At 38.7% G+C, this 25,267-nt stretch overlaps 1 protein-coding gene across 1 annotated transcript in view; it reads right to left on the bottom strand.

Annotated features, from left to right (window-relative positions):
* rabgap1l (RAB GTPase activating protein 1-like) overlaps nt 1–25,267 on the bottom strand; it is a 156,332-nt gene that overhangs the window by 39,807 nt on the left and 91,258 nt on the right. Inside the window, exons 14-17 of the mRNA XM_036140978.1 lie at nt 16,615–16,728; nt 8,245–8,319; nt 5,482–5,607; nt 2,531–2,674 (exon numbers count right to left, since the gene is read on the bottom strand). Of these exons, the coding sequence (XP_035996871.1) occupies nt 2,531–2,674; nt 5,482–5,607; nt 8,245–8,319; nt 16,615–16,728 (459 nt within the window). The remainder of the gene's footprint in view (nt 1–2,530; nt 2,675–5,481; nt 5,608–8,244; nt 8,320–16,614; nt 16,729–25,267) is intronic.

Here is a 25,267-nt window from a genome sequence, read left to right as displayed (position 1 = left end):
GAGAAAGAACAAGGAAACTTAATTGTTCTGCCTCAGGCTAACAGAAGGAAAGAGAGGGAGACGAGGTGGTGATGGAGGGAGGATAGCAGAGGGACAGCGGGGAGAAAGGGAAGCATATTTCACCTTGGTTGTTTCTGCAAAGAAACTTTCCACAGAAATTATTTTTTTAGGTTCAAGATACATAAATTCACAAACGGTTAGCTTCGCTGTTAGCCGCTCATTGTTGCTCCGCTACTCTCACAGTATAATTTGAACATGGCTGAAAGTTGCAAGAACCAAAACACAAGTTTATGAGAGAAGAAAAGGAAGGCCTCAGTAGAAAGACATAAGACCAGAGTGGATTTGGTAGATTTTTTTTTATGCAATCCCCTGAGGAGCGGAAAAGCAAGTACGACGGTCTGGCGCATGCTCTGTGACTCTGTAACTGTCATTAATGCATTCTCTGCACTGTTCTTGCACAAGTCACCATCACTTCACTGGGATTCCCAAGGGTAAGTGATATGACTATTGTGATATGGTAATACCTTGTATGGAATGTTTTTAAATATATATATATATATATATATATATATATATATATATATATATATATATATATATATATATATATATATATATATATATATATATATAACAATGCGTGTATTCTGGAGCATGTAACAAAAGTAATTTCCCCCTGGGATCATTAAAGTATGGGTGAGTCTGAGTTATAGCAGCCTGAGTACGAGTGCACCATCCCTAGTGCGCAGCACAGGGATTGCAGCCACATGTTGTGCAGATGTTTTACTGCAGGGGCACTGGTGAACTTCATAAAATAGATGGCTTTATTTGGAAATAACATTATATAGAAATACTGAAGCAATACTTCAAGACATCAGCAAAGAAGTTTAAACTTTGGGAACAAAAGAGTCTTTCAAAAGGAAGGCAACTCTGAGGATATCCCCAAAATGGTTAAAAAGTGGTCCAACAAAGACCATAATAAAGTCCTGATTTTAGTTTAATGACAAAATGTGTGGCCAAGGCCAAAAAAGGTGTGGGAGTACGGCGGCCTACAACCTTACAGAGGTACACCAGTTCTGGCAAGAGAAATGGGCCAAAATATGCAGTAAATTACTGTAATAAGCTTATTGAAGCACAGATTTCACCAAAGTCATGCTCAGTATAAAAGGTAACTCAACCGAATAGGAGGAAAATGTACTAAAAACACTGAATTTAAAGAAAGTTAAAGGATTAGAGACAGGATTTTCTGTCATGTAGCTAATAGAAAATATATTTTATTTAATTATTTAATCAGATTTACTATCAGACAGTAAGACTGTAGATGTTTTATATATACATATTGCCTAACTAATATTTGGATAAAATTACCCTTACCAATCTAGGAAACCCCACACTTTTTGTTGCCATCAACAAAGCTTTGACAATTAACATTTATTCTGTCAGACGTAAGTAGAGCTTGTTAAAGCTAATTGATTTTCTGGCATAAATCTCAGATCGAAACCTAGATCATAATTTTTCAATAGGGTTAGGACTAGGGCCATAATGTTAGCCTGTTTTATGTATTCTGATACCGATCACGACGTGTATTTGGGAATGGTGGTCATGCTGGGGACGCGATTCACTGCCAGAGATACTGGTGAACTGCAAAAAAGGGATTGGAAAGAGGCAGATGTGATGAAATGAGGAGGACTACCTCCAGATTTATATACTTCTTTATTGCATCTTCAATCAATAACTCACCGGTTGAAACTTTCACACAATTACTGTAGGTGTTTAAACAGGGAAAATATCTCAAACACACATCATAGGCCTAGCTAAAGGTCCCTACTGCAAATTTGTGGACTATGCTTAAAGGACAAGGTTGTCTGGGACCCAACAAATTTACACAACCTCTGCCAGTTCTGATCAAAAGAGTGATCAAATACCCAGTCACAACCATGTCTGAAGCTAGATGAAGGCAACAAAAATGTGTGTTTTTTCTGCAAGTGGGAAAGGCCATTTATTTAGGCATTAGTAGAGTGTATATATATATATATATATATATATATATATATATGTGTGTGTGTGTGTGTGTGTGTGTGTGTGTCCGTAATTGTGACTGTTTGAATTGTAAAAAAAAAAAAACAATACTTGTCAAACTGTACCCCCAATCTTTGTTTTTCTTTGTTTTATCATCTGTCTAACTGGTTCCATTGCATTATTAAAAAGCTCCGGAAAACATTAATTACTAATGATGAGTTCATGTAAACTTCTGATCAGAAGTGTACTTGTGGCAAAAGATAGGTTCAGATGAATCATTTTCTCTCACAATACATTTCTATCTTTTCCATTTGTAATCACCGTAATCAATCTATAATGGCAGCTAACCCACTAACGCCTGCCACTCCTCTTTCTTCCTATTAACCTTGCCGTTTTCATCCAATTTCATGTTTCCAGATGAATGCATTTCCCATTAAGTGATTCTATACATACAATGCAGACTAATTCCCTCTCACAATGCTCCAACTATACCACTTTGTGCTGCCTTTACCTCGCAAAGCAGCAAGTCAGTGATGTGGAAAACCATGCAGAGGGGGAACTTGGCCGTAAAGAGGGTGAGGAACCACTGGGAGGCATACATGTGTGCCTCCAGGTTCAGCTCCTGGAAGTGGGCCCAAAGGTCTGGGAGTTGTTCCTGTGGGAGCAGAATGAAAAAAAAAGAATAAGGAAAGTCATTTGTGAACTAAAACAGCCCCCACAGCATTGTAAAGCAAAGATATAGACCTGCTTGTGGTTTCAACTTTGAATTTCAATGACATACCAATGACATTTTGCTTGGAAATCAGCATAATTTAAAATAAAATGCACAATTTAACACACAATAGAAACGTCATACTGTCAGTATTTTTTATGACTAGTACTGCACGGCAATAAAATTCCAATTCCCCCCTTATGGCAAAAAACTAATAAACCACACAAAACCCTACATTTGGTCATTTAACAAGGCCAATGTTGCATAATTCTAACTTTACGTTAGGATCTTAGTTCATAATAACATATCAACACCTCTGAGCAATGCAGGTAGTGTTAGCTGCTGTCATCTATTATCCATCTGTCAGCGCTATAACTAGCACTTAGATAAAGGCTAGCACATTAATTAGAATTAGCGTCCCAGCCAATGTTAGCATAGCAGATAATGCTAGCTAAGGTGACCATATTTGGATTTGCAAAAAAAAGAGGACACTCGATCCAGTCCTGAAACACTTTATTGATACTCCTTTTACTTGAAGAAGCCTTATAATTTTGGCATTTTTTAAGTGTATCTTGTCTGTGTGGTTATAGGCTTTCATGAGTCAACAAGCACAAAAATCACTTTTGTATTACAAAATAAACCACAACAGCTTACTTTTTAAGTTAAACTGGACAAATAAACAAAAATCTCAAAAAACAACCAGAGAAAACACATATTCTACTCTTTTTGATGTAATAATGAAAATTAAAAGTAGCCGTCTGACAAAGACATTTATTTAACAAACGTCTTTATACTCCAGTCTTTAGTTTTCTCCATCCTCCTTGTGTCCTCATTCAGATTTTGCTGCAGAGCTGGTCTTACTTTTCCATTTTTAGCATACATTTACATTTAAGTATGTATGCCTTTGCAAGAAGTGTCTTTGAAATACATTGCACAGGCAGACTCTACTTTAGTGACTCAACAGGGACCTGGTACCTGTCCTTGGTTCAATGGCTCTGCATCAGTGATTCAGCCATTCACCATCTGCACTGTGTGAGGCAAGTGCAAAGACTAACTGTGGAATATTCTGTGATTCTGAGAAACATGTTATGCTTTTGGCCTTCTCAAAGACCAAAAGCATAACATAGTTCACTTCTGGGGCACCCTGACCCTTTTCCCAAGTGTAACAAAGACTCAGTCAATCCACGGGACCTTAAACAGATGAAGAAGCACAGACGCTAACTTTTCACACGTTGCACTCCACAACCCATTAGTCCCGACCTGGATGGTATGAGGGAAATTTATTTTGTGATTCATCATTAAAGGTACACTTGCGCTTTGACATTGTAAACAGCAGCAGCAGCAGTGCTATTCTGTCTGTGAGCTGAGACAAACCACCCAAAGCAGCAACTTGGGTATAACGTCACTCATTCCCTACATACAGACAGTTTAAGTACATTAAAAAACAATCAATTAATCTATCCTAACTTTACATTGTAGATGTGGTTTGATATTTATAACCAGTGGTGTCTCTGGTATGATAAGTTAAGTGGGGCACAAAAACTCAACACCTATTAGCAGCAACACGTTCTTTTGTGATGCATACAACCTGACTTTGATACATTTTAAATCAAACAGATAAATTAGTATAAACCAACACACAAGAGATTCAATTTTATAAAGGCTACATGCAAGTTAATTTTATACATAAAATAAAAAATAAAGGCTCACTTATATTCATTTTTTGAACAGAAGCGATTCACATCAATCCTTCAATGAGCTAGCAAGGACAACCAACACTACAATATTATTTGGTTTTAGTTTAATATTTTCCTATATTTTATTTTGTTTAAATGTTCCTACAATTAATTCCAACAGTTTTTTTTACTTACTTTTATTCTGTTTTTATTTTCCAGTGTTTTAATCGTGTAAAGCACTTTGCGTTGTCCTTGTACTAAACTGTGCTATACAAATAAATATGCCTTGCCTTGCCTAGATAGTCTCACACTATCTGGCAGAATTTAAACGCCATCAGGCTAATGTTAGTATGTTAACTAAGTTAGCATTTTTTATAATGATAACTTAAATGCTGGGTTTAGCAGAGCTGACAGTACTAGCTATATTTAGCTTATATGCTTTACTCTTTTTAGGTAAAAATTTTAGGCTATAATTTTTTTCTAATGTCTACTATACTGGTCAGTTCCTTCTGGTGAAAAATGGAAATTTTTATTTTATTCTTCCGGTTAGTTAATTATTGTTTACATTATCGTTTATGGCCACATACAGTTAGAAAGATGGAGTGGTGTAAAATTTCCATGAGTACTGTTTACCACACGTGTGCCACCATGCATTATATCACCTGAGAGGGAACTAAGCACATTCTGATGCCCTGAATCGATTGAAGGGAACGTTGAGTTTTCACTTTAACATGAAGTGACATCACAGATTTACAGAGGCTTGCATTTTCAACACACCTCACCATATTCATGTGACACTGAAGTACATTTGGGGACCAGAGGGAAAAGTTGATAAGTAGCAGATAGCCTACTGTATGTGAGAAAACGCAGATGATGCAACACCAGGCAACACCTGAAAATGTGAACATTAAACTTTGCTTACTTGTAACATGTCACATCAAACGTCTTAAAGCATACTTTTGTAAAAGTCCAATAATAATCCTACCTAGGTCTGTGTTTTTCAAAGATTTTGCTGTGTTTCATTTCACTGACACATTCTTTTCTTTTAAAAACATTAAGGGATGCTTCACCCACCTGCATTAGCTTCTCCAGCTGATAGAACTTGCAGTGAAGATCTTCAAAGTTGTTTTTGTACAGAGCTCTGAGGCCGTAATCATACATTATTTTCACCAACACACAGAAGGCTTGTTCCTCTGGCATCTGAAACCACATGGATGTTTGTTATTTGTTACATTAACCAATACATTTGACAACAAAATTATCTTTATTGTTTCAGGGGACACTATTACTGTGATTTATGTTCAAAGAAATGTGGGGGTCATAAAGGCAAAACTTTAAGGTATGTTGCTTTAATAGCTTTATTTTGAATAACTTCACTTTGTGTTTCTGCATTTGTTGGGGCAAATAAATGTGAAGCTTATGAGAGAAAACTTAAGACTGGGTCTTTGTGAGTATTAATGGCTTCATTTCTCCTGTAACACAAACACACCCAGATAGAGAGGAGATATTTAATCAGAGTGACAGTGTGTGTTTGGAGCTGAATGCACTCCTGCAGGTAAAGTTGAACCCCAATAAATATTCCTGACACCTTGTCTATAAATTCTTCTTTTTCCTCCAGACCTGTCTGGCTCCTACTTTTACAACGTCTGTCCCTATCCCCTCCTTCTCCTTTCTTCATATACAGCATATTCCTCGTTAACTTTCTCCTCCATGCGTGTCTCTTCGTTTATTCTCAGAGCCCTTCCTCATGATTCTCTTCCTCTGTCCTCCTGACACCTCCCACCGTCTCACTGCTCTTTAACCTCTGCTGCCCTTGGTATTTGGACTTCCACCACAGTCTCTTCTTCTTTTGGGACTTCTTCCATCATGTCTCATCTTTTCTATCTCTCCTTCATCTGTCTTTGTAGAGCTCCCAGTAACAAGATCTCATCCAGATTTGAATTTGGCAGCAATGTAAGAAGTTCACAGAAATAGCCAAAGTACACCAATTTATACATGCTTACAAAATACAACTGCGACTGAATTTAAAAATGTGCTTAAGTGAATATCTCTTAATATTCTGATGTTGTCTGAAAGAGAAACAAAAACATCTATATAAATTTAGAAGAAATAGTTCAGCAATGATCAGACTTTAACTATTTAAGCTACAAACCACAGCATATAAATTAGTAAGTAGGTAAACAAATTAAAAAAAGACAGCAGAGAAAACAACTCTCCTTAAGAATTAAGCACCAGCAATATATGAACTGACCATTTTCCCTGAACTTGCATTCAGACAGATATCTTGCTTTAGGCATTTAACAGAGTTCATTCATTAAGTGGTGGTTGGCACATATAAAATAACCAGGTTACTAGTTAAACTGTAGAAACTTTGACTCCTTTATTTAAATGATTCTTGTTGTATAGGGACGAAATTTACAGCACCCTCAAAAAGTATTGGCAAAAAGATGCTTGACTAGATTAATCTTAAATCTGTTTCAGCCATTCAGAGGTGAACTTAATGGTTGTCCTCGGGATCATTAACTAACATTCGCTTAAACCTTGAGTAACAAACTAATGGCTTTTCATTTTCGCTCTGAAATACTAAAATAAGTTGATTTTAAAGCAAAAGCAAAGCTCAAGGAGATTATTATGAAAAAGTTTCCATTCAGCAAGTTTAAAGTATACAACCATTTTAATGTAAAACATGCCGACAGCTGGCAGTATGATGGGAAGGAAGGTGTGTTTCCTTCGTACGTCACTTCTAAACTTCGGGCTGTGACGCCGCGGGTCCTTGTGACTGCCTGCTTGGAGCAGCTCATTGCATCAAGCTCATTGTCACATAAAACAGTTTGATGTGAAGACTTTGTCCCGCTGAGCAGTTTGTAGTTTGAAAACGATTGCCTTGGATCTATTGGATGTTCGTATTCAGGGTCCTGGTGCAGTTGGTAGGTCAGGATTACAAATATTCTCATGTGAGTGACAGGATGCCAAGATGGCAGAACCCGTGAAAAGCACATAAAGGGAAAAAAAATACTGTTTTACTCTTTATAGATGCACGTTCGTACAAAATCACTACTAATAATACCTGTTTGCAGTTATATAACCATTGAAAAAAAGAACATCTCCAGGGTTTAGTTTGACTTTCACAGCATTTTAATCTACAAATAAAACTAGTTTTAATTACAGGTAAAAATAAAAGTTTGTTTAGAAAGGTGGAGAACATGATACAGAAAAGGACTGAGTTAAAAAAAAAAAAAGAAGTAATTTTAACTAGTGTTGCACCGATGCCATTTTTTGGCCCGATACCGATACCCGATACATGTCTGTGTAGTATTGGCCGATACCGATACCATCTGTTTGAAATTGATGTGTGTGTTTATATATGAAGAACTGCATGCTACTTAGGGTAGTAGAACTTTTTATTGCCTACCTGGAATGGGTGACAATAGTTGAATAAACTTTTTGCTCTAAAAAGGCCAAAATAGTGCAACATTTGTGAAATTATAACATGTATAATAGTAGTGCAACAGTAAGACAGTAAAATGACATTAATAATTAAATCATTTCTTTTGAAACCCTGAGTTTTGGTTCTTAAAGGCCAAAATAGTGCAACTTTTTTGAACTTATATTATATGTATAATACTAGTCGGGAAAGAGAAGGCTGCGTTCAAGTGACATACAAATATCAAAATAGTATCGGTGCCCTATTTGTTGGTACTCGCCGATACCGATACCACCATTTTAGGGCTGGATCGGGGCCCCGTCCGATACTGGTATCGGTGCAACACTAATTTTAACACACCATTCATTTATAGATAAAATGTAAAACTTCTAATGGGCGGCAGGTTTACTCACATGTAGCAGAAGAACAGCAGCCAGAAAAGACTGGCCCTGACAGTAACCAATTTCCTCATCATAGACCGAATAAGCCTGCAAGACAAAACAAAAAATAGAAAAGGTGAACTATGGTTAGTTATTTTATCATCAACAAACATGACATCCATGTTAATGTGGTTAGTTACACAGAAAGCATTTAAACCCAAATTGACCGTGATACTAGCTTTTTTGAGAGGAACGTTGCAGATTTTAAGCAGCATAATGTTTCAGTTTTTTCTCCTAAAAAGTGATTGGAATTGGAACACATGACCTGTAAAGCTCAGTGTGGGAGTGTAATACAGTTTAAAGGTCTATGACCACCTGCTCAGCAGTGGATCAGGGGTTTACGGCCTTGCAGCGTACCGAAGCACAGAGAGAGATGAGCACTGGTCTAACAGTTAGTTAAGAGCAGTAATTTGTACAAGACCCTTCATTAGAGGGGCTACAGGTACTATTTATAGTATGAAGAAAAATACAGGTCTTTGTTTTCTGTGTCTTCTTTTTTTTTAAATGGTTTAGCAACACATTCACCTCCCTTATTAAACAAATATCTGAGGATCAGCAGCCAGTCACATCTAGCCTAATCGATCTTAAAAGCTTTGTGCCTTGCTGCTTCTCCGGTGTAGCACTGTAATATGACTGCTGTCAAAACATCAGTGCCAACGGTACCTCTCCTAAGAGACAGTTTCGCTATAACCCTTAAGTTTAACACAAGGAATTTCCCTAAAGGAACATCTCTGAAACTCTTTTTTCTTCTATGTTCCTGTCAAATTGGTTCAATGTCACTTTCTACTAGTCTCCGATATCCTCAATGTTAAGCTAAGCCTTGAGTCTGCTATAACATAAGACGGTGGGCCTTCTGCTAATTAACCTGAGTTTTTAAAAGGATGAATAAAGCACTTTAGAGCAAGACCAGGCTTACAACTTTTGTTTTTGACAAAGCTTACAGCTAGAGTGACTTAGGTTACCCTGAGCTAACTCTGTAGTTATGCTGCTATAGGCTTAGGCTGCTGGAGGACATCAGGGCCTATTTTTCTTACTCTGAGTTCTCCTACTGTTCTCCAATTTGCATTGTTTGTTGTGATTTCAACTTTTAACTTTTTCTCTGTCATTTTTTCTCTTCAGAGTTGCTACACCAGGTCTGACGTTCTGTTAGCTGTGACATCATCCAGGGGAGACAGATCATCCTCTATTACCATGTAACATAGAAAGGATTTTTGGAACATCGTGTGCTTCTGTGCTTTTGAGTCTGGTTCTGCTGGAGGTTTTCCTCCCTATTAAAGGGGAGTTTTCCTCTCTACTGTCGCTTCATGCATGCTCAGTATGAGGGATTGCTGCAAAGCCATCAACAATGCAGACTACTGTCCCTGTTGCTCTACGCTCTTTCAGAAGGAGTGAATGCTGAGTGTCAAGACTTGATGCAATACAAATGTGCTGTGTGCACATGTATTCAGCCCCCTTGTAGGAATACGTGGATGGAGAGCATTTGTGAAATGTTCATGTCGTGCAACAGATTCTCAACTTGGAAAAGGTCTAGACTTTGACTAGGCCATTCCAACACGTGTATGTACTGATTTAAAACATTCCTCTGTGGCTCTGGAAGGTGAACCCACTCCCGATGTTCAAGTATTTTGCATCCTTTAACACTGCTACATCACACGTTAAATAGGACCTGTCATGGATTTTCTTTAATAATATCCTTCTACTTGCCAAGAAATATTAAATAAAAACCCGGTTTGTGGGGTGCATGACATAATTTTCACATTGGCAGATTCCTGCACCCGAGCCATGGATCTCTGCAGCTCCTGCTGAGTTATCATGGGTCTTTGGGCTGCTTCTTGGATTAATGCTCTCATCGCTCTGCTTTGAGGAGACAGTGATGTCTTAGCAGATTTGCAGCTGTGGCATACTCTTTCTATTTTCAGATGATGGATTGAACATTGGTCTATGAGACGCTCAAAGCTTGGCATACGGTTTTATGACCTAACCCTGCTCTAAACTTCTCCAAAACGATATTCTTTACCTGCCTGCTGAGTCTTTACGATGGTGCTGGATCATTAATAACTAACAAACCTGAGGCCTTCACAGAACAGCAATATTTATATTCTATAACCAAAAATATGGAATCGTAGTTATTAATTAGTAGGCTTCTTGAGATTACACTACATTTTATATCAGGGTAGCACAATAATGGATTTGATATGCACGCCAAATGTCAGAATCCACGTGTCATCTTCTTCCGATTTTACACCTTTACACAACTTTGTGATGGTCTATTAGATGGCTTCTTGATAAAATATATTCAACTTTGCTGTTTTAACATGACAAAGTGTGAAACTGAAATGAATTGACACACCAAGAACATTAGTTGCTGAGTTGATGCTCACTCTTTTTCATGTAAAGTGTCTGTAAGTTAAACGATCGGCAGAAAAAAATAAGTGCAGACTGGAACGGTCCCATGGCTGCTGTGTTCAGCTAATTTTAGTATTTGACGTGGAGGTAATGGAGAAGGCTTGTGGCGCTGTCTGTGGTGTAATCTACAAGCTGACATGCTTGATGGAGTGTGGCGTTTACACATCCCCAACTCGGCTGGGAGAAGAGCATGCTGACAGATGGATGGGGGAGGTCCTGGTGGGTGAAATCTAAATTTGTTGGCCCGGGCGGATAATGGACTCAGAGGGGTGGATTATTGCAAAATACGCCTAGTTTCTCAACTGTGGAGAAGACAGATTTTTCTATTCTTAGAAGTACAGCATGTAACTCTAGAAGTGTTAGCTGGTTCAAATGTGTTATTAATCCCTATGTAATGCTCAGTAAGGCTCTGTGGGGTCCTATTTTAATAGAACTACGGCAATACCATAGTTAAAATCCTGAAATACTAGGATACAACTAGAAAGGGCCAATAACATTCAAAAGCAGTAAATTGCAGTACAATTCAAGCCCACTAACTTTAAAAAATACTATTATACTACAACCACAAGCTTTAATATGTTTTATATTTATATGATGTGATTAAACACTAAATAGTGTGTAATTTTGAAGTGGAGGGAAAATTATAAATGATTTCAACATTTTCTAAAAAATAAGAATTTGAAAAGTGTGCCATGCATTTGAAATAAGCTACACTTATTACAAACACTTATTACAAATTCCACTTTGCAGATCCACCAGAATTCCACTTTATTCTGGGATGCTGAACATAGAAACTATAAATCCTTTGGGACTTTATTCTAATAGTTTTCTTTCACCTGCTAATTCTTTGTGACTTTGTGTTGCTAAAGGTAAATCCCACCAAAGTATATAAAACTTTTTGGTCGTGAAGTGGAAAAATATGTTTAAAAGCTCAAAGAGGATTACTACCTCTGCAAGAAACTATAGTTGTGTTTTAGAGCTTAGATGGTGATCGTGTTGCTTGTAAAACTTGACTTCTTCACTGCACATCAATGAAAAACTTGAGATACTTTTCTTTAGACATAAAAATTCAGCCATCTGCAATAAATTGTATCGCAATATCAGTGTCTAGAAAAGTGCAGGCTTGACAGAAATGTTTTATTTAACTGTAAATATAGAAAATAGTTGCAGGTTTATTGCTGATTGAGGATATAGATTTAAAACTAACAGAAAAACTGTCTTCCAGCTGATCCGGAATAACTTTATGATGTTCTGCGTTTCCACTACTGAAAGAAAAAAAAAAAGATTTCAGAGAGAAACAAAGCATGAGGCCAGCAGGTGACCTTCCCCTATGAATAAAGGTTAAAAACGAAGCACTTCAGGCACAATACGGAGGAAGTTGTGAGGATGAATATAAACTTTGTCCTGGATCCTCCATGCCTGTAAAGCCTGAAGATCCAACCAACCTTAACAGCTGAAAATCTACATGGATTTGCATACAAATGAAGGCCGGCGCGACACTGACCTAGTTGGGACCAGAGAGGATGTTAAACCTTCCTGACAGGTTCTCCTAGAGCACTGACCAAATATGCTCTGTTTCTACAGTGCAACGAAAAGACAAACAGCTAAAGTTACAGCATACCACATTGTTTCAAAACTACTTTTAGTTAAAATGAAAAATAACAACACTGTTAGCAATATTAATGGTTAATAGTCTCATTTCTTTTGTATTTCATGACAGCTTTAAAGTTCAAAGGAAGGTAAAAAAAACATTTTGATTGGAAACTAACAAAAATAAATAATGGCTGGAAGATTGAATGTAATTTTTTTATTGGGATTAATGCAGAATTTAAACATTTAATTGGCATTGAATTGGATATTTAAGGAAAACATAATTCAGTAGAAGTGTGAAAAATTTGTAAAGTTATAAAAGAAGTGAAGTCTAAAGTTTCTTCTAGAAAATAGGTTTCTATTGAGGATTTAAAACATTCCTAATCAAAATGAAATGACTGAAGTGACTAAAATGTCTTGGACACATCTGAATGAAAGAACACTTTTGAATGAAAACAGTTTTTTTTAAAATCTTGCCATGTGAACCAACCTTTAGGTGTTTCTCTGCTGCCAAACACCTGAAATAAATGAAAAGATGCTGCTGGAACATTGATTCATCTGAAACATTTAGGACAGCGGGCCCTGAGGACCAGGATTGGAAGATTTAACATCTGAGTTAAAATGGGGGACACATAATTACCCCACGCCTTTCATTCAATCATGCAGCACCACTGCATAAAAATCTTTTCCTCTTTTTTTTTTTATATATATTTTTTGATGACATGACAACAAACTGAAAAAGTCCATAACCTGTTGTATCACAGCTTTAAAATTTAAATTGGTGTAGATCTTTGTTTCTTGGCCAAACTGCACACACAACACCACACCACCTTTCTGGACAAAGAAAATTGTCAAATCCGGTAAACACTTATTTTTTACTTTCAGTCAGCTCCAAATGGGATCGTTCATTGTTTTAATTTTTATCTTACAGACGCAGGAAGTTGTATCGTGGGGAAGTTGTGACGCCGGTGAAACACACATCTAGAGAAGGCGGCTTAATCTTTTGTACAGGCAACCAATTCTGACCCCTTAGCTCTGGCTTAACACATTCAGCAGACGCGCTCACTGATTAAACAACGTAGCTTTTTAATATCAAAAACTCTGTATGCCTTGTTTATTGGTAACTCCTTACAATTTTAGTAGATCATTTTTTTTCTGTGTCCACCAACTTGTTTTTTAACACAGAGCTGTTATACTGTGAAGATACAACCGTGGACGTGTGGTTTCTATGTTCACGTCAGTGAGCACATGACATGAACCGTCCTGTAGTTCTTACTTTAAATGTGACAAAAAGGGTAGATATCTGAAAATAACAAGGCATGCACCAGTTATTACTGCAACTTGACTGACTGGAGCAGCAGGGAGATAATGAAGCTTGTGACAGAACAGCTGGAAATATAGCCAGGAAATGCGGAACAGTTTATAAAAGCATCACTGAGGTTAAAAGAAGCACCGAGGCAGATAGCAGGACTCACTTTGACACATTTCTATGCTGCTGACCTTGGTTCTATCTTTAAAAAAAGTCCGTCTTCATAGAAAATTGCCTCAGCGTGTGAGAACGGTGGGGATCTTCTAGTTATAATGCCTACTTTCTTTGTTTATTTTTGCAGAGAAAATTCTGCTGCTTTTATGATATTGCATCCAAATGAAAGCAGCTTTACAACACATCACTGTGGAGGGTTGCTCCCGAGACCACTGTGCACATTTCTACCAACGTCTTTACGGTTCAATTCAATTTATTAGAACTGCTTTCTAATAGTGCCTATAGTACACTATATTTTGTTAAATGGTAGAGTAGGGCAGCAACTTCAACTGGAGTCTTTGATAAATGTATAGCACATTAAAATGTTAATGGCAAGCATTAGCATGTCTGTTAAATTTTGAATATGACAACAATGGCATAATGTGCCTTATTCTTATTTTTCCTACCTGTGTAACTTCCTGCCATTAGAAGAAATGCTTTAATGTAATTAACAGTCTATTAATCACAAGGAGCAAACCTTAACATTGTTTCTGGCCTGTCTGCTGTCTTCATCCTGCCAATCCTCCCATGCTCTGTTATCATTAGTTAGAGTCACCACGCCTGCAAGCCTCCCTCACTACGCTACCAGATGATCGCAAGCTTTTTTGGCAAGTAGATGTCCAAAGCTCCTTTTATTCTCTGATGCCCACGTCTCAACCATGATCACGTATATTGGATTTCCCTTCCTTGCCCTTGTCGCACATCTACCAAGCTTCCGATTTCAGGACCACGACCCTGTTTCCAGTCCACGATCAACAAGCCTTGCTGAGCTCCTAGACTGAACCAAGCCTGTTCCCTGGACTCTGATCCAGCCTCTGCCATCCTGCCTGACACCTCTGCAGTGAGTAAGCCAGCTTTCGTCACTGCCAGGTCACCAGCTTGTTTCTGCAGAGGATCTCTGTCATTAGTTCACCTATTAATAAACCCTTTAAACACAACATGTTTTAACGCAACGCCTACAGTTGCCAATAGTAGGTAGTGGCAGCAAAATACCTGTCTACCATAGATATAGCTGGAGGAAGGACACCCAGACTACCGCAAGGATGTTTTTCAGAGACAGAGTGCAAAGGCTTAAGAAAATATTCAAGGGGACATATGATGTAAAATCCACTTACTTAGCCCTTAAAGGAGTCATTATCTGGTAATTACATATACAGTCCTTCTGAAAATGTCTTTCAAATTCATGTTAAGTAATTTTTAGGGGAATTTTGTTTTAAATAGTGCTCATTCGGACCACTTTTCATCCTCCTTTTCTTTTTTGCGAGGGTATGCACGGGAATTTGACTTGTGTGTTTTTGCGTTCATGTGTTCCCATGGAGATCTTACTGGTTAGCAGTGTGATATCAGCACTTTATGTGATAGTGGTCCACACACAAACACACGGACAAACATCCACATAGCAAAGCAATGAAATGAGGAGGTTTTAAACCACAAATGCTAGAAATGTGAATCTTGCATGGGGGATGTCACGTTAGCAACATTAGCAGTTTGCCATGGTTCGTTTGCCATTGTTTCTTTGTCTCTTACGCAATAGGTAAAAAGTTATACAAGGAACAACACTGCAGAGGAGTGCCTGATTGTTGGAATCGGCTCTTTCTCCAGACGCAGGCTTGAGGGAGCGTCACCGAAACATCGTTACCACAGGTGAACTTCACCACTGCTCCCTGGTAGTTTGGGCCACAGATGCAGGCAAACTGAAAACATTTGCATGTTTATTTTGGCCACCAACATTGGAGCAGTTGACATGAGCGCGACGTTTGGACATCTTTACTTTTAACACAACTCGTTAGTGGTGGCGATCACAACTAGTGATTTCAGGTGGTTGACGAGAGGCGGGCGTGGCTTTAAGTTAGCGTCCTACCATCAGTGACGTAAATCTAGGAGGAGCACCAAAATCATGCTTTGCGGAGAGCGCTCCCTTGTGGCTTTTTCTGGTTTGTACAAAGAGCCCACACAAAAAAAACCAAGTTACTTTCATACTTCTGATTATCTGGAAGGTTTTAAATGAGGCCCAACACCAATACATAAGTTGTAACATGAAAAAGTCTGATTTCCAGGTGATTACTCCTTTAAATACATTTAGTGGTGTACTTGGGGTCTCTAGGGCAGAAAATTTTAATGTACTCTGTCCAGGTGCTGTGTAGATATTTATTTTGGGTCATATTTTTCAAGAAGTTCAGTTTTCTCGGTTTTCTGTTACATTTACTGAAGAATTACGTCACAGTATTTTATGCAGAGCTGCTAAAAAGGTCATGGACTTCCGGCTTTTGCGACTCTAAGATTTTTATTTCTCTGATTCAGGAAACAAAGGGGAAAAAAATAAAAATATCTTCTTTGGATATTAATTATCTCATTGAACTGTTGTCCAAACATATCAACATTTTACATTTTTAGATGTTTGTTTATTTAATTTGCTCCTATTTATTCAAATTAGTTTTGTGGTGAAAAAATAGCTGGGAGAAAACTTTAGGAAATATTTCCCAACCATCAAATATCATATTAAGAAAAGATTCCCACTGAGTGGCTCCTTCAGTGAGGTTTGTGTGGGACAGATTCACACAAATGTATCAGTAAAGACAAACAGTTTGAGTCACAAACTGCACACCCAAAATAAAAAGTGTATTGTGTTATAGTGAAGCTTATAGGACATCTGAGAATTAGAAACTCCTACAAACACATAAACCTAAAATTGTTTGACCATGACGGCAAGAGGAAAAGTGATGTTAACAAATAATATAGTCATTAACAAAATGTAAAAAGTTAACTGTTTTTTTTAATAAATGCATGTTTTTCCAGACTCTCTTCTTTAGAAAAACTGGGCTCACCTTGCAGATCTTGTACAGGGAATCTTGTCCATCTCCATCAGATTCTTTGAAGTAGTCATGAGCCGGAAAAGTACGGTGGATGTCACGGGTGATGACATTTTCCTGTGCCGAGTCCTGTAACACAGAGAGTTCATATGCTTTAGACGCAAGCTTTGGTCAGAATTTGATTGATTGAACCGTATCACGTCTTTTTCTTCCCTGTACTTTTGAATCAAGAGCAAGGAAACAACATTTGCTAATTTCAGATCAGAGTTTCAGTCCAGTCTTTTCACAATACAAATTAAAGGTACACGGAAGCGTTACTATATAATGTATTGCAACATTTGGCCTCAGCCACTAGAAAACACAGGTGGAAAGAGAACAGCCTTCACAAACAACTGATGCAAGAAGCTGATAAACCAAGATTTTTATCTGTATAACTGTAAATTTGCTGTCCCCTTAAAACAACTCAACACACAGCCATTAATGTTTACCCTGCTGAAACAACAGAAGTGAGCACACCCCGGACTAAAAATGTCCAAATTGTGGCCTATTAGGCATTTTGCGTCTCCGATGTCATGTGACTTTTTAGTGTTACAAGATGTCAGGTGTGAATGGGAGGCAGATGTGTTTAATTTGGCGTTACCGCTCTGGTCGCTGGACGTTTAATACAGCCCCTCATGGCAAAGAAGTCTCTGAAGATCTACAAGAAGGATCTGTTGCTCTGCATAAAGACCTCCAGATCTAAAGCCCATTGATCCTCTGTGAGGCATCCTCAAAAAGAAGAGCGCAAGGTCTGTAACGTCCATCATCTCCGTAAAGTCTTCAGGAAGGAGAGGAAGAGGATTCCAGTGGCAACCTGTGAAGCTCTAGTTAACTCCAGGCCCAAGAGACTAATATTTGATTTTAGATGTTTATAACTGACAACTAATGAAAACCCCAAATTCTGTATCTCAGAAAATCTGAATATTGTGAAAAGTTCCAATATTGAAGACACCTGGCGCCACGCTCTAATCAGCTAACTAACTCAAATCACCAGTACAGGCCTTCAAATTGTCTCTCAGTCTAGTTCTGTAGGCGACACAATCATGAGGAAGACTGCTGACTGGACAGTTGTCCAGAAGACGATCACTGACACCTTGCACAAGGAGGGCAAGAGACAAAAGCTCATTGCTAGAGAGGCTGGCTGTTCACAGAGCTCTGTGTCCAAACACATTAATAGAGAGGCGATGGGAAGGAAAAGATGTGGTGGAAAAAAGTGTAAAAGCAATAGGGATGACAGCACCCTGGAGAGGATTGTGAAACAAAACCCATTAAAAATGTGGGGCAGATTCACAAAGAGTGAACTGCAGCTAGAGTCAGTGCTTCAAGAACCGACACGCACAGATGTATACAAGACATGGGTTCAGCTGTCGCATTGCTTGAGTCAAGCCACTCTTGAACAACAGACAGTGTCAGGAGAGTCTCGCCGGGGCTAAAGAAGGAATGGATGCTGTTGAGTGGTCTAAAGTTATGTTCTCTGCTGAAAGTAAATTTTGCATTTCCTTAGGAAATCAAGGTGCCAGAGGAAGAGAGGAGAGGCCCAGAATCCACATTGCCTGAGGTCCAGTGGAACGTTTCCACAGTCAGTGATGGTTTTGGTGCCATGTTACCTGCTGGTGTTGGTCCACTGTGTTTTCTGAGGTCAAAGATCAACGCAGCCGTCTACCAGGACGTTTTAGAGCACTTCATGCTCCCTGCTGCTGACCAACTTTATGCAGACGCAGATTTAATTTTCCAACCGGACTTGGCACCTGCACACAGTGCCAAAGCTACCAGTACCTGGTTGAAGGACCCTGGTGTCTCTGTTCTTAATTGGCCAGGAACCTCACCTGCCCTTAACCCAATAGAAAATCTATGGGTATTGTGAAGAGGAAGATGCGATACGCCAGACCTAACAATGCAGAAGAGCTGAAGGCCACTATCAGAGCAACCTGGGCTATCATAACACCTGAGCAGCGCCACAGACTGATCGACTCCATGCCACGCCGGATTAATGCAGTGATCCAGGGAAAAGGAGCCCCAGCTAAGTATTGAGTGCTGGACATGCTCATATTTTTCATGTTCATACTCTTCAGTTGGCCAACATTTGTGGAAATCCTTTTTTTTGTATTAGTCTTAAATAATAATAAGAAAGTAATTCCATTCAAAAAGTTTCACTTTTTGGATGGAACTACTGGGGGGAAAAAAATCATGATATTCCAATTACATGATCAGCACCTGTACTTACCTTTTTTTAACTATTTCATCATTGTTAAGCCCGTTTATTAAATCGGTATTACCATGGCAACATCAGTAAAGACCATTAAGAATTAGTTTGACAGTTAAAGTTGTAAACACTTTGATTTAATAAAGCATGCATGCCTCTGCTAATTAACAGCCTCATTACTCAAAAAAACACCAAAAAAATAATAGAGGACGTCCTCTACGCTGCCTAATCCCTTTCCTTTTCCTCTTTCATCCCTTCCTCCTCCAATTTCTGTCAGCATGGTCTTTTGTAGTGTTCAGTCCCCGGTCTTTTGTTTCTTTTTCTTGCTTATCGGCTGCTTTTTCCACTTCCACTCTCTTCTATTTTCTACTTCATGTCCCACGGTGCTTTCACTTCAGCCGTTTGGTACATTTTCTCTTCTTTTCAGCTCGTATCTGCTTCTCCCTCCACTTTCAACATCCTTGTGTCCTTCTGAACGCTTGCAAGTCCATGCAGACAGCAAGCCAACCGTGCTATGTAATTTTTTTGTATTTTTTTTTTGCACGCTAACAAGGGAATACCCTTTCTTTAAGACTTAGGAACCACATGTATTATGCACTAAATGAACTAATATTAAAACACTGGAGAAGACAAAATATAAACTGAGGGGCTAAGCTAGGTAAAACTACACTGACGTTGTCCTCAATGCATTCAAAGTTATTTTTGCATTATTTCTTAACCCAAGAGTTATTCTGTGCACTTCTCAGCAAAATTCAAGGTATCAATCGGTGTTTGATACGATAGGCCAACATAAAATAGAGCCTAATTGTGAAGGAAGGGTGATACTTGGATTGTAATATATTTTACAGATAATCTGAAAAGGGTAGCATACCATTAATACTACGAAAAACTGCATTTTGCAGCAATTATAGCGGCACGTCTCAGGCAGCTATGCACAATAGAGACTGAAGCTATTGCTCACTCCTGTTTGTAAAACAGCTCAAGCTCAGTCAAGTTGGACGAGGAGCATCTGTCAACATCAGCTGATTAAGCTTTGATCTAAACTCTGCCACTGTAGCTCTTGGCTGTATGTTTGAGGTCATTGTCCAGCTGGAAGGTGAACATAAGCCCCAATCTCTGCTATTTGTCCATGATTGCCCTGTATTTACCCCTTTTTATCTTCCTATCCACACTGTTCCACCCAACCACTGTTGAAACAAACCATGTTTCACTACTGGGACGGTGTGTTCAGGGTTGATGAGCAGCGTTACTTTTCCACTTCACCTAAGCGTATCTAGGCCAAAAGTTCAACTTTGTCTCATCTGACAACAGCACTTATTTCACTACATTTGCATCGTGCCTAATGGCTTATGGGAAAATGCATCACTTCTTTGTAAAGCCCAAGATTGTGAAATCCGTGAAAAACCGTTGCCCTGCGAACCGATTCTCCCACCTGAGCTGGGGATCTCTGCAGCTCTTCCGAAATTCCCATGGGGCTGTTGGCTGTCTCACTAATTAATGTTCTTCTTTTCTTGCCCGTCTTTTGGAGTTGTACTAATACCAATCTTTCCCATGATTGGAAAATGGATTGAACTGCTTAAGAACACCTAACCCGGCATTAAACATTTCCCCAACTTTATCCCTGAGCGGCCCGTTGTGTTCCTTAGTCTTCGTGATCCTGTTTTTTTTCCACTGATATTCTCTAAAATGCCGACGCAGAACAGTTGTATCTATTGTTGGTCAGACACAATTAAAAAAATTCACAATATAATTTTCGGTAATTTTAGTTTTATTTTAACATATGCTTATAGCCTGCGAGAACATGATGGTTTTTGGCCCACGTGAAAAAATAAAACGTCTGGGCACCTCTGTTATAGATCATACCAGAGGCAATAGACTAGTTGACCAAATTGTGTGACTTTATCTTCTTTTTGTCACTTGGAGAACGTCTCTCTGAGTGAAGTGCCACAAAGCAATAGCTTTCCGTATTCAACTTCACTTTTTTTCCCCCCTAGCCTGCGTTCTGATCTTTTTCAACAAAAACAGCAGTTCTGATGCTTGAAAAGAGAGCTACTGTAAGAGGAGTCACTAATTGTCCTGCTGCAGTGCATCAGCGCCAGTCGAGAAACCAACAGATTGAGGCCTCTCTTTCAGCGCGTGTCGTCTGAGGAGCTGGTGTACTACAGCCCCCAGGTGTCCTAAGGAAACCGCTGCCTCATTAGTTGCATCATTACGGTGCACCAGCTCAGCTTCACCACGGTAAATAACAATACAGAATTAATCAAATCCAGTTTTGCATCATATAACCTAACAGCATAAGCGCACCCTAAAATAGGCTTCGTGGTTTTTACCCACTTTTCCCTGCACTGAAACGCAGAATTTATTAGTTCACTTAATGAGGACAGAGCTATTTCTCCTAGAGCTACATTAACGGCCATCAAACCTCGACCTTCTATCTAGACCAATAAACTTAACAAGCAGCCGAGTGACCAGGCTGGGGAATGCCAAGGTCACATTATTCACTATAATTTAATAGCATGCCAATGGCTTTAATGGGGCAATAAAAATATATTATTAAAGGACCATTAGCAACAATACAAATGTACAAATGCATCTCAATGAATTAGATTAACATTATCAATTTATCTTAGAAAATTTAAATAAAAAAGTTTCACTTCCTCATTAGATTTATAACAGATTTCCAGCTGTTATTTATTATTTAAGCAATGAAGTCTTGCAGCTAAAAAACAAAACATGTCTCTCTAAAAAATTACATTTCATCTAAGACAAATACATGCCCACAGTTACTTTGTCCACTAGAAACAATAGTGAAGCTCTATGTTTAGGTATTTCCACATCATGGCTGTCTTTACATTAAACAGGAGCAGAAGAAATGAATGAATAAAGGAAAAGGCAACCGATTAAATTAAAAACAGGAAATACAACTGTTTTGGGAGAATCTTTCCTTCACTTTGCTCAGGATTATCCCAGAGATAGGTGTTGATTCTGAACTTTTCTAAAAAACGATACAGAGTAGCAGCCCTGGAGTAGCCGGAGAAGATAGATGCAGAGATTATGATACTTTCAGGGCATCTTTTAAAACAGGCAAAGAGATAGATACGTTACAGAGCACAGCATGGACAGAACTCAGCATCGATACCAGTGTCACCATCAACCAGAGGCTCTTTCACTAAAAAAATCTAACCTCATCTGACGCAAATGAAACTAAAGTGTGTCAGAGTGATCCAGGAGGCTGTTAGCAATTGTTTGCTGCTAGACAGGAGTAGGAGGAGGACAGCCTATCTGTAGATCTGATGGGAGAGGTGAGGAAGCCCCGGACCAGGATAAAGAATGAGGCTATTCTTAACTGCAAGTGATCCTCTAAAACCCTAAAAGTGTGGACAGCAGTGCGAGCAGCTAATTTACACAACATCTACCTAAAATAGATAGATGGATCATTCTTGGTCAGCAGAGCCAGCACAGAAACAAAATGGTAAAGAATAGATGTTATTTTTCTAAGCAGATACGCAGTTTTCGAAATGTGATTTTCTGACAAACAACCCTTTAAGGCCACACTCATCCAAAACAGGAATGTGTTACTGTTTATGGATGATCGCCTCGTGTAAGCTCTCTGAGATAGCAGCTGAGGGTAGGGCAGCACGATGTTAGGAAATCTGGCCATAGAAAAAATATTATTAAATACTTAGATGATTATATCAGTAGAGATATATGGCTATTTTCTTATTTCCTTTCTTTCTCATCCGTGCTTCCATCATTTTGACTTTTAGCATTTTGAGCAACATCAACTGTGTCTGGAGTGAAAATCTGCTGCTATGAGTCTCTGTCCAACAAGCTAAAAACCACATTAGCATGAAAAATTCACGATTATACCAAATGGAATATGTTTGCCAACAATTCTTGCACTTCAACCAGTCATTTGCGATGTAAATACTGTACACATATAATGATATATTTGCAATAGATAAAAAAGATATTTCTAATGAGTAGATGAGAAATGGAAACGGCTGCATGTTTGAGGAAAGTAAGAGTGCTCACTCCATCTTCCGTCCATAAGGATGGAGTGAGCACTCTTACTTTCCTCAAACATGATCTATGCAGAAAAAAAAAACAGATAAGCAGCCTTCTTTTGTGTTGCAAGCAAGCTTTGTTCATGGATTAAAGGAAGCAACAATGCAAGGCTGAGAGATGACATCACATGACCGTAAACGCCTGGGAAATGAGAGACAACCAACAGAGCCAGCAGAAACTGCACCAAGATGGCTGCTGCTGCATAATGTCTCAGATAAGAGAATGTGTTGGTTTAACTACTTGCTCCAAATGTTTTTCCTACTCTTTTACCAACAATAATTAGTTAAATTCCCTTTTTTTCCTCTGTGTCTGAGCAAAATGAACTACAGACTGTATATCAATACTTTAGTCACGTCATTACAACTTGCATACAGTCTTGACAGAGTTTTCTTTTTTCTTTTTTCAAAGCAGTCTTTTTCTGAGTTGTAATGGCGCTAGTGGCTCATTTTTCTGAAACAGGGTTTCATAGAGGGGGGAAGACCTGCTGTGAAAGATCTCAGGCCGGAATCGAACCTGGATCAGTCGCGTCAAGGACTAAGCCCTCCATATACGGGTCGTGCTCACTACCCCTGCACCATCGAGCACGCGCCCTTTTGGCAGAGCTTTTACACTGGATGCCCTACCTGATGCAACCAAGATTTGAACGCAGGTTCTCCACATCAAAGATACTGACTTAGCCCGCTACATCACAGATGGACATTTGTCAGGATGTCAAGTTATGATTTTTATAAAAAAGACATCATTCATCACTGAGGCCAAATATTGACTGACTGGCCTCCCCACAGAGCACTTTAAATAGCCGAGTAGGATACCGGTTTGTTTAGTCTCCAAGCTGCTGCCTCAGAAATCATTTAATTCCCTTACAATGAAAAATGTTCACCTGATATACTCATTTTTAAACTCTTGGGTGGGCTGTGTGTGTGTGATGTACTGAGTCGGCGTACGTAACATCACTATTCTGATCGCTGCGTGCTCAACTGCATTTCGCTTGCTTGATTTCTTTCACACATTTTGCACATTTCTGGGCTTTGAACATGAAATTATTACAGCGACTCTGAGCTGAACAAAACGGAAAAGGAAATGTTGCAAAAACCATTTTAGGTGGTGCACTGGAGTAAAATGATAAGCCTAGACAGCCTGTAAATAGCTAACTCGTTAACACCAGAAATATATTATGCCATTAATTTCACTATGACCATCCATCTAATTCTGAATGTGGGAACAACGGTTTTGAGCAAGTGGAGCACGGACAACGCTCTCAGACACTCTGAAGGGTCTGGAACGAGAAAATAACTTCCTAAACTTGCAGGGTAAAGGGTGAGATTATCATTGTTATTATTATTAGTGCTAGTCTAGGAAACTTTTCAGGCTATTGGAAAACGTTACTCAAGTAACTCATTTTAACTTTAAAAACTGTCCCAGTGTTGCATCTGAACGATGTTTACACACATTCACAAGGATGCCCTTCCAAAGATATGCATGACAGCCCCTCTTTGAGACGGCAAAACTGACAAACAGCAACAAAACAAGCATTAACTTAATCTTTGCTCACACCCAAGTACAAAAACAAGAAGAACAAAAGAAGAAAAAAACCATTGAATCCAGAACAATATGCACATAAACATTGGCTTTTCAACTGCACTGAAATGAGCAGAGATATTACACATCAGTGAAACTAGCATTTCAAGGATGACATAGTTAATATGAAGGAATGGAAAAAAAGACAAAAAAAGCAAAGGCAGGGGAGCTCACATCAACACCGTCTACCTCCAGCCTGAATTAAACACCCTGTCAATTTGTGAGTCCGCTTTCTGAAACATTGTGCATATCTGCCAGATTTATCCCTCGGTGGCTTTTAAAGTGACTGATTGAAGGTAAAAGCCAAGAATGAAGAGAGACAAATGAAAGCAGATAAACAAAGGCAGCGACAGACTGAACGAGAAGCTGAGAAAGCGAGATGAAAGAGGGCAGTGAGATATGTACACTGAGGGGAACAAGAGGCTACCTCTAATTGTAGCCTGGGGGCTTGTTGGGCAGACAGTCCATTACTCTGAACTCGCCAACAGGTTACCTACTTAACACATGTGTTTAAAAATAAAAACCGCTGATGTGTCCCAAGCTGCAAACACCACCCCTGACAGCAGTTCATTTAAGTGTCCAAATGTTCAGACGAGTCTTCCCACCTCTTTAGGATCGATAGAGACAAAGTTTTACCAAGCAGAAGAAACATCTGGGGGTTATCTATACAGTAAATATTCTTGACATGCAGATGCACCTATAAAATGTTTTTTTTTTTGTTTTTTTTGTTTTGTTTTTTTAAATCAAAGCACAACCCCTTTAAAAACCAACCAACAGATT

This window comes from Fundulus heteroclitus, chromosome 9, assembly GCF_011125445.2.
Source record: "Fundulus heteroclitus isolate FHET01 chromosome 9, MU-UCD_Fhet_4.1, whole genome shotgun sequence".
Lineage (NCBI taxonomy): Eukaryota > Metazoa > Chordata > Actinopteri > Cyprinodontiformes > Fundulidae > Fundulus > Fundulus heteroclitus.
The sequence above is the reverse complement of the archived record's forward strand: the minus strand, read 5'-3'. Positions and strand labels throughout refer to the sequence as shown.